Raw genomic sequence first — 14804 nt, forward strand, 5'->3', positions numbered from 1 at the left:
TTAAAACTATGCCAGATTCGACTTACAACAAGATATTTCTATCAATAAATTGATTCAGACCTTGCAAATTTGCTTTTCAAAAACGCAAACAAAAGACTTGAAAAAATTGTTACTTCACAATTTCTAATTCTTATCTCTTTTTCTGTTGAACCTAATCACAGTTGAAAAACACCAAAGATTATTTTATCAACTACTTTTGGGTTCTTTCAATTCAATTATTTGTTCTTTCAATTTTAGTTTGTGGTGCATTTAAAAATATTCACTTCAAATGGAACGTATAAGTGAACGTACCCAAAGAGACATAATAAAGGCCCGCTCAATTAACAAGCATCGACGTACGACATCACAGGCCATTAGAGACCATGAGCAGCTTATGAACAGAATATCAAAATTAGGAATCAAAGTGGATTACGTCTCTGCTTACCTAGATTACTTGTATGGTACCCATGCCACAGTTTTCATGCTGCTTCCTCAGGCTGAAGAAATGGAGAAAAAACTTCAAATTGAGGTTGATCGGCTTGCAAGAAGAAGCAAACAAGCCTTAATTTGCTGGTATGCTGAAAATTGGGAGGTAATTTATCCATATATAAACGTGGAAAATGAACAATCTGGCGTTAAATTAGGATATGAAAGATTTGTTCAGAAAAAGGATTTCCAAAAGGGGTACGAAATTGATATTTCAGATATATCTCAATTGATTAACCACCATTAGACAGAATTATTGCTCTTTTCTGAGTTTTCACGGAAATGTAATTTAACATATGCTAGAACATGGTGACGGGCGTGAAAACTTTAATAGCGGTAATCAATTCTATCAAGTGATTTCATTTGTCTGAAGTTTGTATGTTTCTTAAAGCTTAATCCATGAATTTTTTTCTAAAATATATATTTCTTTAATGAACTAGTATATTCTTAATGATAGAACATAAAAGTAAATTATGTTGATGTATTTTAGTTGCATTAAATCTCTTTACTTAATGTTTTCGAAAAAAATTAAAATATATGCTAATATCTCTTGCATTTAAATAAATTCACTATTTAAATATTTGTTAATGCAATTTGTTCGTATTCACACGGTTATTAAACTTCTTGAAACTTGAAACAAATATGATTTTCAATTAATTTTTTTGCGGCTTTTTCCTTTTTACAAGTAAATCTATTGCACTTTCCATCAATATGATGCGGATATTTTGTGTAAACTGAGAAAAATTCATTAATTATATGCAACTTTTAATATTCCGACAAAAGAAACTTGTTATTCAGGGAATATTCAAAAATTCAAATACCCTCCTTATGTTATTACGTCTCAGGGATATTTTAGATTTTCAGGTTATTTTTATGTTCTGTCAAAATATTGTGAATCCGAACAAAATTTTATCGGAAAATAAATTTGAGACCAGATTTTCTGAAGAGTTTTCAATTTCACGCCTGTATTATGAGTGCCTTAGAGGAACTCTGTGATATATCAATTTTATAGAACTTTTATATCAAAGGCAGAATAAATTGGATTGAAATATAACAAAGCTATGATGATGTCCTTTCATTTTTTTAACACCAATAAAAAACTGTTTCATTCAATTTTTAATGTTTCAAGGAAGAAAATATTTGAATGACAACAGAAATTCTCGTAATTATTTAGCTGTTTCATTTTGATGAATTAATTTCTATGGTATACAGCAAGCTCCAAGATCACAATTATTACGGAAATTTAAAGCTCACACCCTTGAAGTGGTTTTATTTTCATAGAAATAATAAATTAATGTGTTAAGTTTGCTTTAATTTCTATTATAGATAAAATTAGCTCCTAAAACTGATTAAAGCATTTATCTGAATTTACAAATTAGATTAAAAGACAAAATTTTGTTGGAAAATGATTACAAACATATTGGCTTATACGATCATGTAAACAAAATAACTAAACTATGGTTTGAATTATTACATCAAATCAAGCATGAGTTTGAAAAATTATATATTGGAAAATAAAAATAATCCAAACAGGTTAGCTCGTAGAAGGAAGATGGTGAAATTTTTCAAAAAAAAGGTATTATATTGATTTTGTTTTTTTTCATTAAATCTGAATAAAATATTTAATATACCGAGTTTAAACTTATTTGTTTACTATATTGATCAATAAGTATAGAATCTGTGTCAATAATGATTAAGATATTTATCACTATGAAAAGTACTCCAAAAATAACAGTTGTGTTGGAATGATTTTGGATGTACACCAACAATATATTAATCAACATTTGTCCTCCATTGGATAGGAGCCAGAGGTCTCACATGATTTTCATTTGACAAAAAATATTCTGCCCTTAGATTCAGAATGGCTTTTAAGTAATAAGTTTGTAATTTCTGAATTGTCAATAAAGAGGTTCTCTCCTTTCATTATTTCTTGTGTTGGCATCAGCCCCATGTTTAATAGCAGTCCTTATCAAATCTTTAACAAGATTTCATGCTGCCTATTGAAGAACAGAAATTCCTTGAATATCTGTTGCATTGATAGTGGTTCCTTTTATAGAAGAAATTAAACAGCTTCCTGATTGGGCAATTTTCCTACTGCATGTTGAAGCAGAGTGTTTCTATCTCTTGCTTTTGTATTAATACCAATATCATGAAATTTAAGAATTTAAGATATTTATATAATTTTAAGTTATGAATAGTAATTCATTATTTTCATATAAGCCTCATACTCAAACAAGTATTGAATCTTTCTAAAATTGTGATAAAATGGTGAATTAGAAACCTGATGATTCCTTCATTTTGTTTTTCAACTCCTTGATTTTCATCCATTCCAAGTAATGAAAATGCATCATAATACTTGTTTATTCAATAAAAATTATCATTATGAAATCTTCCTGTATTATATCATTAATTGCATCGGATCAAGTAAAATATTTCTAAAGATGTTGATCCCAAATAATTTAATCAGAAAAGAATTTATTGATATATTTGAATTGGTCACCTTTTCCAAAAAACACTTCAATAATAAGATCAATTGGCACTGAGAATTCCAGGAAATTAAAACTTCTTGATATTCATTTATTTATTTGACGTGTAAACTATGTAAACAATAGATGTCAAACATCGAATCCTCATTGACAAACACATATAAACCATTGCGTACCCTAGCAGTAAATAGACATTTCAAAGATCTATTAAATCCATGTTAACTCAGTTCCCAATAATCGTTATTTATGTCACTTTTCGATTTTTTATTTGGACGATCGTTCATATTTTATTCAAGTAAATTTGATGCCAAATACAAAATGCCAACTAGATTGTCACTTTTGATCACAATCAAAAATCACAGGATTTGAGATAATCTTTCAAATTTCCAATATCAAGTTAGAAATAAGTTTTATTTATCATTAGTTATGCAATAATTACAGGCTTGAAAATTGAATACTAAATTTTCAAAATCTAATGATCGGGATTAATTGAATTTCCATTCGCCCTGCAGAAACTTCATTAATAGTGAGATAGAAAAATTGAATGTATGGCAATGGTATTTTGACTTTTTGAGAATAGATAAATTCAATTATCCTCATTATCTACCACCGTGCAAAATGAACAATGACAATTCAGATGACAGCGTAAGAGATGCAATGCATCCAAAAGTGAGCTGGCATCTTTTTCAAGCCCACTGCACATTTCCAATCTTTGCATTGTTTTGGATTGCATTAGTTTTATTAACGGTTGAAATTGGATTCGTTAATCCTTTTAGATCTAAAACGATAAAAACACCATTTTCTACTCAAAAAATACCTTATTACTTTATCCAAATTTCTGATTCGCATTATTCTAAGTTTAAACAAGAAAACAACAAAAGAATGACCAAAAATGTCAAACACTTACTGGAAAATATTAATCCACCCCTTGTTATCCATTCCGGAGATATGGTAGACTCAGCAGATTCAACAAGTCCTTTCAGTGCATACTATTCAAACAAAGATGATTGGGAAATATACAATAATTCTGTTCTTCCACTTATACGCAAAGGTAATCATGAGTATTTTGAGATTGCAGGAAATCATGACCTGATGAATGTCAAAAGCTTTAATTCTCCAGCTAATTACTACAAATACTATGTATCAGAAAACGAAACAGATCTCTATGCAAGAAAAATTGTACTTAATACGACTCACGAAAAATATAACGTAATTTTATTCAATCCAGTCACTGTTCCATTTCCATCAGCTTTACTTGGATGCATGCCATATGTAGCCAAAGCTCAAATGGATATGATTGAGCAACTATATGAACCTAACGTATCTACAATTTGGGTATGTCATTATCCACGGCAGTACTTGAGATCAGCGAAGTCCTACAAAGGCAACAGTTTGCATGACTTACTTCGCGATGGAAAATTATACATCTGTGGCCATGCACATCCAGAAGAACCAATGTTATTCCATATTGATGGATATTTATCCATCGTTGCTACAGCTCTGTTAAGAAAGAGTACAGCGATACTGTATACTGTTGACAATGGCGCAATCAATGCACATATCTTTGATAGCATGGAAGAACAAAGTTTATTCATAACTTATCCGCAAATCAAAAAACAAGTGTCAAAACATTCGGTTTTTAACCTCAATGACTTCCCTGTGAGGGTTATAGCTGTCAAAGATAATGAATGGGTTAAGGTGAGAATAGATGGCGAGGAATATGGTAATATGACGTTTATTAATAGAACAGACAGAAATCATTCATTTTATTCTTTGGATGTTCACGTGGAGAATGGTGAACATACATTAGAAGTGTATGATAACAATGGATATTCAGAAGAAATTGAGTTTTTCGTTGGTGAAAAATCAAAAAGATTTACTGAACGAAAATTGCGTATTCATATACCAATATTCTATTTTATAGTAACACCTGGCATTGTTATCTTCTATCTGTTAATGTTATTACCATTTTGGAAATTATTCCCAGCACAATTGAAAGAAATTGATGATTATATTGATAATCCAGACTCAGAAATGAACTTCTTTAAGGCTTCCTTGTTATCATTCTTGTATGTGTTTTGTAGATTCAGAAAAGTTCCAATTTGGATTATAATTCTACTCTTAGTTTTTGTTTTGATTCTATTTGTTATACCGATTTGGATTCAAAGAGTTGAAAGACAAATCAAATGCGTTGTTTTCATTTGGGGAGCTTATATGGAAGGACATTTGGTTTATTTTGTTGTTCAGTTCTGGGTTTTGTTCCTTGCATTGCTTTTCATCATGACAGGAATGATATGGTTTGTTGCAATTGTGTACGATCAGCCATTCATGACCAAGTTACATGTGTTTGAAATCGTAATTTCGGTTTTGTTGAATGTAATAGGAAATATTGCATGGTGCTGTGTTGCTTATGCTGCAGATAATGCATGGACATACTTTTGTTCTCCTTCAACTTATTTTTACACAATTATCCCAATTGTATTATACTTCTACACATACTTTGACAAGAGGAAGATCAGAATTATCGAAGAAAGTGATGCTCCAAAGCCATAATTCTTATATATTGTATATTATTGTATATTTTTTGTTTATATTAAAGAGTATATATATTAGAATATTAATATTTCACTTTTATTTCTAAAATTTTTAATCATCAGAACTGTATTTCTAAACATGGAACTTAATAAATTGTGGATATGTAATTTCACTTAAAAGACCATGTATATAGTATTAATGTAATGCATCAAATGATAAATTATTTGAATTTTAAGATAAATATGATACTATATTCTTCATATACTAGAATTAACTTCGTAATTAGGTTAGATATCGAATTTAATAAGTGGATACGTTGTAATCATATCAACTTGTTACGATTAGATGCATTGTAGCAATTTGATTTTCATATAAATGTAAATTTGATACGAATTGATTATAAAATTGTTTTTTTAAAAGCATAATTCAGAACTTTTTCTGGCCTTTAGCTGTAACAAGCAATGATCCAATATAAAGTGGTCGCATAAATGGATCATCCACTGTTAGGAAGAAGTGGAACTTTTTGAGGTTGGTAAAAATTTTATTGTCAGAAAAAAGAATTTATTTACACGTCAAATTTGGCTTGAGGGAATTGAAAATTGAGAAATATATATGCAATATTTGATGAATGCTTAAAAACGATCACATCATACTTCTCAAAATATCAATTCAATGTAATCGAAAAAAATTTTCATTTGAAAGATAAAATTTTGGCAGCTCAGAAAAACTGCTGAAAAAATTTCACCGTGCCTGAAATTTTCGGAATCTTAATGTATACCTAAAAGTATGGTTAAGTTCCCAATTTACAATCTTTCAATAAACGGAGGATTCAATTTTGAGAGAACGAACGATAATTCAGCATTAATATAAAATGGCTTACAATCTTCATGTACGCGCAATTGAAGCCCAGGATCTTCCAAAGATGGACACATTCGGACGCTGTGATTGCTATCTAATCTTCAGTCTCGATTCAAATGCCCACAAGTTCAGAGGCAAAACAATCAAAAATAATTACAACCCACGCTGGAACCAAGATTTCCACCTCAGAGTTTCAAACTTCGCATCCGACTCTTTGAATATCAAGCTTATGGATGAGGATGCTATTGAAGATGATCCAGTCGGACACCTCAAGATCCCACTTTGCTCCTTCACACCAAACCAGGTCTACGATAAGTGGTTTGATCCAACACCAGCTAAGCACGTTAAGAAAGCTGGCCGTCTCCACTTAATGATCCACCTTGCCGCTGACGGCGTTCAACCATTCGTTAACGCTCCACCTCCAACAGCTGCATTTGGAGGCTTTGGTGCTATGGTTAACAGTGCTCAGATGTTCAACCAAAGCATCATGAACATGGCAAGAAATCCAATGATGCCACAGCCATACCCACAACCATACCAGCAGCCAGGCTATCCAGCTCCTTATCAGCAATACCCACCACAGCAAGGCTACCCACAACCATACCAACAGTATCCACAGCAGCAAAGATATCCACCACAACCAGGCTATCCACAACCATACCCACCACAGCAAGGATATCCTCAACAGTATCCACCTCAGCAGGGCTATCCACAACAGCAATATCCACCACAACAGGGTTATCCACAACTATACCCACCACAACAGGGATATCCACCACAACAACCTCCAGCTGGTGGTGTCGCCCCTATTTATCCAGCTCCTATGTAATTTTATTAGTTTTTTTCATTATGATTTTTTAAAGAATATTATCTATGGATGTTTCATATACAATGCTTTGGAAATTGAATCTTATGTTAATTCTTTCATAAATATGGAAATATCTTCAATATTTTTTTTAATATTCTTTGTTTTGTTGATATCAAACATACCATAATTCCTATTTTTATGTTTCAGTTGTATTCTTATATTCATAAGGATTAATCATGATAAAATGCCATATTTCAAATATGAAAATTTCCAATTTCCTAGAAAAACATATTAAACATTATAAATGGTACAGAATGGAGCATATAGGTAATGTGTAATCTATCCAAAAAAATTAATCAATTTATTATGAATGAAAGTTTTGATTTTCAATAGATTTTTTCAAAAAATACATAATTGGTCACATAAAAACATAAAATTATATTAATACATCTTTTTTATTAAAAATGTAAATTGCAAATCACTTAAAAATTTCAAAATAATCTCTAAAATTCGATTCAAAATTATTAATTTTCATGTATTGGACGAATCGGTGATTAAACTAGACAATAAACTTGAATTTATGATATTTGTAAAACTTCTTAACCCACTAACATATGAACGTATTATTGCCAGATCTATTCCAACAGTATTATCTTTAGATTGTCTTACATCTTGATTATAATGGGTATGTGTAACATGTTTCGAATAAAGAAATCGCTCAAATCAAAGAAGAAGCTCATTTGGCGCCATTTTGGTTCCTCTGACTATTTTTGGGATGAAATTTTTACTTCCTCTTTTCGTTTTTTAGATTTTCATCACAAGTTAAAAAGTATAAAACTAGAAAGTATGGATGATGGAGGCCCCATTTCAGATTACTCAACAACTATTGAGATGGACGATCTCTTAATTCCACCTTTCTTTCAACACAATTTACTCAATGGAATTCCTCCTCCAGCAATAACGAAACTTCGAGAATGGCAAACAGAATTACTCAAGACAAACGATTGGGCTCAAAGGAAATCATGTGTCTGCGTTGCTCCTACATCTGGAGGGAAAACGTTAATTGCCGAAATTGCCATTTCTCAGCTTCTTGACGACAATCCTCATGCTAAAATCATATACGCCTTACCATTTGTTGCCCTTGCATCAGAAAAATTCCTCGATTTTGAGAAGAGATTTCGAAAATACACTGTCAGACCATTCTTCCAGAACATAGGAGGCAGCGACTTCAGAACAGGATCCATAGCGATATGCACTTACGAGAAGGCCCATTCAATACTAAATAACTCCATAAAAACAGGTTATCATCAAGACATAAAACTCGTAATCATCGACGAAGCCCACATGATTGGAGATGAGAGCAGAGGTGTTGTTGCTGAAGCCTTACTCATGAAGCTGAAATCTCTACAAACTCAGCCTCAAATTATCGCGTTGACTGCAACTCTCAACGAAGAAGATGCCAGGAGATTGGCCCAATCAATTAATGGATACGCATTCATTTCTCACAAACGAATTGCACCTCTTAAGACTTACATTTGCACGAAATCAGGAAAATTGTACAAAATTGAGAGACAAAAAATGAAAGATTTCCAGAAATCAGCAGAAAACAGAGATGAAAACGTAACTGTTATACACTTACAACATGAACAGGATAATACCACATCAACTAAAAATGAAAACAACGAAACAAAGAACCAAAGTGATTATTCCCAGTTTTCTTCTGATTCTCTCAGTTTCTCCTCTTTTTCTGTCGACAAAAGTCCTTCACATAGACTTGACAATTCTGATTTCATTTCAAGTCCAAATGCTAATTCATCTTCTTCAGAAAACAATTTCTCATTAACTATTTCAGATAAAAATCAATCTTCATTCAGTACATCAAATAAAAGTGACAATTTATATAAAAGTGACAATTTATATAAAAGTGACAAAATTTCATTCAATGCATCAAATAAAAGTGACAAAGAAGAAGAAATTGTTTATACGAGAAGATTGATAAATACAATAAAAATCGAGAGTGAATCAGAGATAATTTTACCATTAGTTCTTCCTCTTTATAACAGTAAGAGAGAACAGACAGTTTTGGTTTTCGTAAACACAAGGAATGAAACAAAAAAAGTTTGTAAAACACTTCTGAAAAACACTCCTCAAAATTTAGATTTACAAACCGTTTCTGACATCTCAAAAATACAAAACGGAATTGACACGTTTTTAATGGAATGTATTTCTCACAGAATTGCTTTCCACAACGCAGGATTGACAATTGAAGAGAGAAAACTCATAGAGAAAATGGCAAAAGAAAACATGATAAAAGTCATCGTCTGCACAACAACTCTAAGTGCAGGAATAAACATAAGAAGTGTTTCGAGAGTAGTAATTTTGGATATGTATAGAAAAAGTGACAACAAAAAGGAGTTGATTACAAAAACCGTTTTCTCACAAATGAGTGGTCGCGCAGGGAGAAAAGAAGGTGTCAGTGGAGATGTTGTTTGTGTTGTTAATGATGACGAAATTGAAGAAATCTCTGATATGATAATTAATCCTTTACCTGAGATAAAAACGAAAAAAGACGAAAGCTGTTTTTCGTATGTTTTGCAGTCGATTTCTTTGGGAATTATGGACAAAACAGATGAAGAATACGTTCAGAAACTGAGAGATTTAGGTTTATTGCAAAAGAACTCATTGGATACAACGAAATTGGGAGAAAGTTTGGCAAACGCAAACATAAAAATTGATGACGGATTGGAAATATCGAAAATAGTTTCTTCAATGGTCAACAAAATCTGTTTGACTGATGATTTGCATATTTTGTTAGTTTGTTGTCCGAAAAATGAAAATTCTCAAATTTTGATTCCAAAAATTTCTTCACAAATTTTTGAGAGAGTTATCAGAAATCATTTGAATTGCGTGATGATTATTTTAGGAAAAACGAAAGAAGAGATTGAGAAAATGATTGTTTTGAATGCAGCTGGTTTCGAGAACAAAACAACGAAAGAAGAAGAAAATTTATTGAAAAGAATTTACATTTCTTCTATTTTGTGTGATTTAGTTAACGAAATTTCATTTACAGAAATTGCAGAGAAATACAAGATTGACAGAGGAACTGTTCAATCTCTGCAGACAAGTTCTGCTGCTGTTGCAGGAATGGCCACTAGATTTTGCGAATCAATGGGATATAGTTTAGTTGCAGCACAATTGAGTATCATGAGAAAGAGATTGTCTTTCTGCGTGAAACAGGAATTGTTGGAATTAGTTTCTATTCCAGGGGTGACTCCTGAAAACGCAAGAATTCTTTTTGATAACGGAATATCTAATGCTGAAAGACTCTCAACAATGTCTATTGGTGAACTCAATGAAATCATTCCGAATGTTCACTGGAAAAAGATTGTTGCAAGTGCAAAGAAATACGCCGATCATATTGCTATTCTCCAGGAATTCGAAGATGATGTAATGGCCAAAATGACTAATCCTGATTAATTTTTATTTTTTATTTTGTTTATATTTTTTATAAAACTTTTTTCTTTATTTCTAACTTTCATAAACTCTAACTAATTTTTATTTCAACTTCATATATTACACCATTAAGGAGATTTAATCGCAAAGAACCAACTTTTGGTTTTAAAACTCTGAAAGAATTACATATGGATCAGAATTTAGACAATGGAATAATGTTATTGAAAACTAAAGAAAAAAAAATTTTATTTTAATCATAACAATTTATTTATAAACTCTATATTAATAAACATGGTCTGAGCCAATCACCTTTAATGAGCGATTCTATATATTCATCATTTGCAAGTGAAAAAGCAGTATCTCCTCTTTTGGATATAATATTTACATCGCTTCCGTATCTCATCAGTAAGATAATTGTTTCTTCGTCTTTTCTTTTAACAGCTGCCATTAAAGGTGTATAACCTTGATAATCTTTTGCATTGACATCTACTCCATTCTCAAGAAGCATTTCTGTTATATCATAAAATCCGTTCTCTACACTGATGTATAACGCAGTTTCTCCAGATTCGTTTTTGTCATTTAGTGGAAAATCTTGAGAGATAATGAATTCTACAATTTCTTTGTTGCCTTGAGAAACTGCAGAGTGAAGAATATTCATATTTTTTGGTGCATGGACATAAATATCATCAACTGTTTCATAAAGAGTCTTAAATATATCTATGTTATTGCAAGTAATTGCTTTGAAGATCGGATATAATCCATTTTTATCGCATTTATTTACATCAACACCAATATCAATTAAATAAGAAGCAACATCAAATAATTTAGCTTCCAGTGCTGCTGATATAAGATATGATTTGTCTAGAATATGATCCAGATTTGCATGACATGTCTTAGACAAATAAAAGAATATATCAGAATTACTGTAAGTAATAGATAGTGATACAGCACTTAAACCATTATCTAATATATGATTGATTTCAGCACCAATAGATATAAGATATTTAACTAGTTCAAAATCTTTAGTTTTGACAGCATACATCAGTGGAGTTTTTCCGTTTTTATCAGCTGTATTTATATTGATTCCTGATTCTAATAAGTATTTAATAATTTCTAAGTTCTTTCCTGAAACTGCATAAGAAAGAGAAGTTCTATTATCATTATCAGTCAAGGTTATATCAGAACCATTTTCAATGAGAAACATAAACATTTCGTAGTTTCCATTTCCACAGGAATTCAACAATGGATTTGTTCCATCATCTCCATATCTATCAATTTGAACAATCTTTGGAAGGAGAACTTTCATGACATCCAAATGATTCTCTTTTGCAGCAACATTGAATTGATCTGCATAATCATATTTATTGTCCAATTTATCAATCAAAGATTTTGTTAAATCAGGAAAACCTTTTTTGACAGAATATTCAAAAATTTCTGTTTTAATTGGAATTTCTAAGTTTCCAAAATCAACCAAGAGTCTCATTATTATGTCACAACCTTTATAAATCATAGAATAAGCGTAATTTCTGAATATCTTGTAGTCGCAAAGCTTTGATTTCAAACAAAAAACAATATAAACTAAACTTGGATTTTTCAAAAATTCCAAACTTTCGATCAAAGGAAGTTTGAACTGGTATTCATTCAATATCCAGTTGACAATTGTGTCATGATGTCTAATGACAGCAAATTTAATAAAATCCTTCTCTAATTTTATGCCAGAATCCAAAACATCTCCAATGATTGATTCGTTTCCGCCCAACAAAGCTGCCATCAATGTTTTCTTCGAAATTTTTTGTTGACCTGACTTTAGATAAAAATAGCAGTTGAAGGAGCCACAGGCTGCTGCATAGTCAACTAACAACATGTCTTCAATTGTTCCAAAATTAGGTTGTATTGATAAAACTGATAAAAAACTGACGTCATCATTATAAATTGCAGTTTTTATATCATTTTTAGAGAATTCATTGAAAGTTTGTTGACTTTCACCTTCAATAAGTCCTTTACTTGTTAAATAATCGTATAAATATGAATATCTGTTTAATTTGTCTGGTTTAATGTTTAATAAAGACCAGAATTCTGCAAATTTCTCTATTTTAGACTTAATAACCGATGAAGCGCATATAAGTATGATTTCAATTGCAGGAAATTGCTTCTCGTCAAAATTTGATATTAAATTTTGAAAATCTTCGACTGAAATTCTGTCAGGATGATATAATGCATCTTCTAATTCATACCAACTTTGTGAATAACTCGGTAATATTAGATCGCTAAAGTCCAAATTTGAATCATCCATCAAAAAAATTTTACAAAAAAGTGACAAAAATAAATTCTCTCCTTTAAACACGAAAACATACTTGAAATCGGATAAATTATGAAATTGTTTTGGATTTGGTCGCTGTAACATACAAAATGAAATTATTCACATATCTCTTCAAATTAGAAGAACAAGAATGAATACATAATATTACCATACTGAAAGAAATACTTGAGTATGCATTCGTCTCAGATTTAACATTATAATATCAGAACCTTTTCCAACCTTGAGCGTTTTACATGTGTAATCGCTCCGACGGAAAGTACACACAATAAGTATGCCCTAACTTTGTATATAAATTTTCCAGATTGCAATAATTTAGGAATTTGTGTTTGATCATCACTAAAAACTACACTCTTCCGCCGCCAAAAACTGGTTTCATTGTTACGTTTTGGTATAATTTTGAGAGACAAAGTTACGACAAAGAGATACTGTTCAACTTGAGCTTTGACACTGATATGATCATGACTTTCTTCATCTCACAATGCACTGTTTTCCTGAAACAACAAAACGACGACTTAGAAACAACAGGGAAATTGATTGAAAATATTCCAAATGATGATTCATGGCACTTTTTGGCTTTATCATTCAAACAGAGCAATGACAATCTGGAACTCGTTTACTCTGTCGACGCAAACACATTGGAACTGATCATTGTCAAGAAGTCGAGTTTCTGGAACAAAAAAGTCACTGTGGACATCAGATACAACAAAACAGAGAGCAAAGGCGAATACAGCTTGAAAATTGCGAACTTCCACTTGATGCCGCCTTTCAACAAGGAATTGCTCGAGAACATTTACGATTTCGGAGTCACGAAAACAGATGATTTTCCACTGAAACCAATTTTGGAAGTTACAGAGTTCGAAGATTTGAATCAGAAGAAAACAAACTCGTTTTTGGACATTTTCGTGAGAAATCTCGGTTGCCAGAGTTTGATGCCACTACTTTTGTACAACAAGATGATCTACAAAGACAAGAAAGGAGAATATCCAGTGATTTTCGACACAGCAATTCAAGTTATTTCAGGAGTTTTGCATCACTCGATTGAGAGCGAAAACATGTTTGTGGAAAACGACGGAATACCAATCTTGTACAATCTGTTGTCTAAGGTGTGGATCAACACAATAACAGTCAAGAACTACAACTCTCTTTTCAATTTGTTTTGTGATTTACAAACAGAAAACTTGAAAAATTTGTTTTTCGAGACAATTTTAGTCAATTTCGACTTCTTGAGCAAAATCAGCAAAGACACGCAGTTGCAGATATACAGGCAGTGGGAGATTAACTTCATTGCCATCTCGTTCGACTACTTCTCCAAGTTCTGCAACATGAAACTGATTTTTGCTTCGATTTTGCAATATTTTTCCGAAAAACAGAAAATCAGAAAAATTTTGTTGAATATCTGCGAATCTTTTTATTTCAAAGATTTGAAACAGTTCGACACGTTGTGTTCTACTATTCTACACGGCGAAGACAAGTTTGGTTTGATATCTGATTTGTTGAACTTAGTTTCTAATTTTGTTTCTTTGAAATACGACGAAAACATCATTTACTTGCCAAGTTTCAGATACATTCTTCTTTATTCACTGAAATTCGAACAAGTTCAATCGAAAGTTTTTTCGATTTTGTTTTTGCTGAATGAAGAATTTATAGAGAAATTCACGCTGAATATCATTTCTCAGAAGATCGAAATCTCCCAGGAAAACAAGAGTATGATCTTGGACAAGTTCGAGCCGAAGTTACTTCCTTTGTTTATTTTCTTGTTCGAAAACAATTTCACGATTTTCAAAAATTTGTTTTCGGTTTTTTTGAAAAAATTTGAATTCAAAAATTGTGAAAAGTGGTTTTTGTATTTGATTGCGAATACAAATATTTAGAACTGTTC

General features: G+C 31.4%; 6 protein-coding genes across 6 annotated transcripts; 5 read left to right on the forward strand and 1 right to left on the reverse strand.

The window, feature by feature from the left end:
* Nucleotides 1–252: 252 nt before the first annotated feature.
* On the forward strand, nt 253–1097 carry TVAGG3_0192070 (uncharacterized protein; the record flags this gene model as incomplete). The annotated part of the gene is made up of 1 exon (XM_001315733.2): nt 269–712. The coding sequence occupies one exon, from the start codon at nt 269–271 to the stop codon at nt 710–712; it is 444 nt and encodes a 147-aa protein (XP_001315768.1).
* Nucleotides 1098–3547: 2450 nt separating this feature from the next.
* Nucleotides 3548–5519, forward strand: TVAGG3_0192080 (helicase related family; the record flags this gene model as incomplete). Its single annotated transcript, XM_001315734.1, has 1 exon — nt 3900–5504. One exon carries the CDS (start codon nt 3900–3902, stop codon nt 5502–5504), a length of 1605 nt encoding a protein of 534 aa, XP_001315769.1.
* Nucleotides 5520–6349: 830 nt separating this feature from the next.
* Nucleotides 6350–7236, forward strand: TVAGG3_0192090 (endoplasmic reticulum-plasma membrane tethering; the record flags this gene model as incomplete). Its single annotated transcript, XM_001315735.2, has 1 exon — nt 6358–7173. The coding sequence occupies one exon, from the start codon at nt 6358–6360 to the stop codon at nt 7171–7173; it is 816 nt and encodes a 271-aa protein (XP_001315770.1).
* Nucleotides 7237–7951: 715 nt separating this feature from the next.
* TVAGG3_0192100 (plastid DNA replication) lies at nt 7952–10805 on the forward strand (the record flags this gene model as incomplete). Its single annotated transcript, XM_001315736.1, has 1 exon — nt 7999–10629. The coding sequence occupies one exon, from the start codon at nt 7999–8001 to the stop codon at nt 10627–10629; it is 2631 nt and encodes an 876-aa protein (XP_001315771.1).
* Nucleotides 10806–10861: 56 nt separating this feature from the next.
* On the reverse strand, nt 10862–12898 carry TVAGG3_0192110 (spectrin binding; the record flags this gene model as incomplete). The annotated part of the gene is made up of 1 exon (XM_001315737.1): nt 10883–12898. One exon carries the CDS (start codon nt 12896–12898, stop codon nt 10883–10885), a length of 2016 nt encoding a protein of 671 aa, XP_001315772.1.
* A 479-nt stretch (nt 12899–13377) lies between these two features.
* TVAGG3_0192120 (platelet formation protein family) lies at nt 13378–14796 on the forward strand (the record flags this gene model as incomplete). The annotated part of the gene is made up of 1 exon (XM_001315738.1): nt 13378–14796. The coding sequence occupies one exon, from the start codon at nt 13378–13380 to the stop codon at nt 14794–14796; it is 1419 nt and encodes a 472-aa protein (XP_001315773.1).
* Between the last annotated feature and the right edge of the window lie 8 nt (nt 14797–14804).

The sequence above is a fragment of the Trichomonas vaginalis genome, chromosome IV, assembly GCF_026262505.1.
Source record: "Trichomonas vaginalis G3 chromosome IV, whole genome shotgun sequence".
Classification (NCBI taxonomy): domain Eukaryota; phylum Parabasalia; order Trichomonadida; family Trichomonadidae; genus Trichomonas; species Trichomonas vaginalis.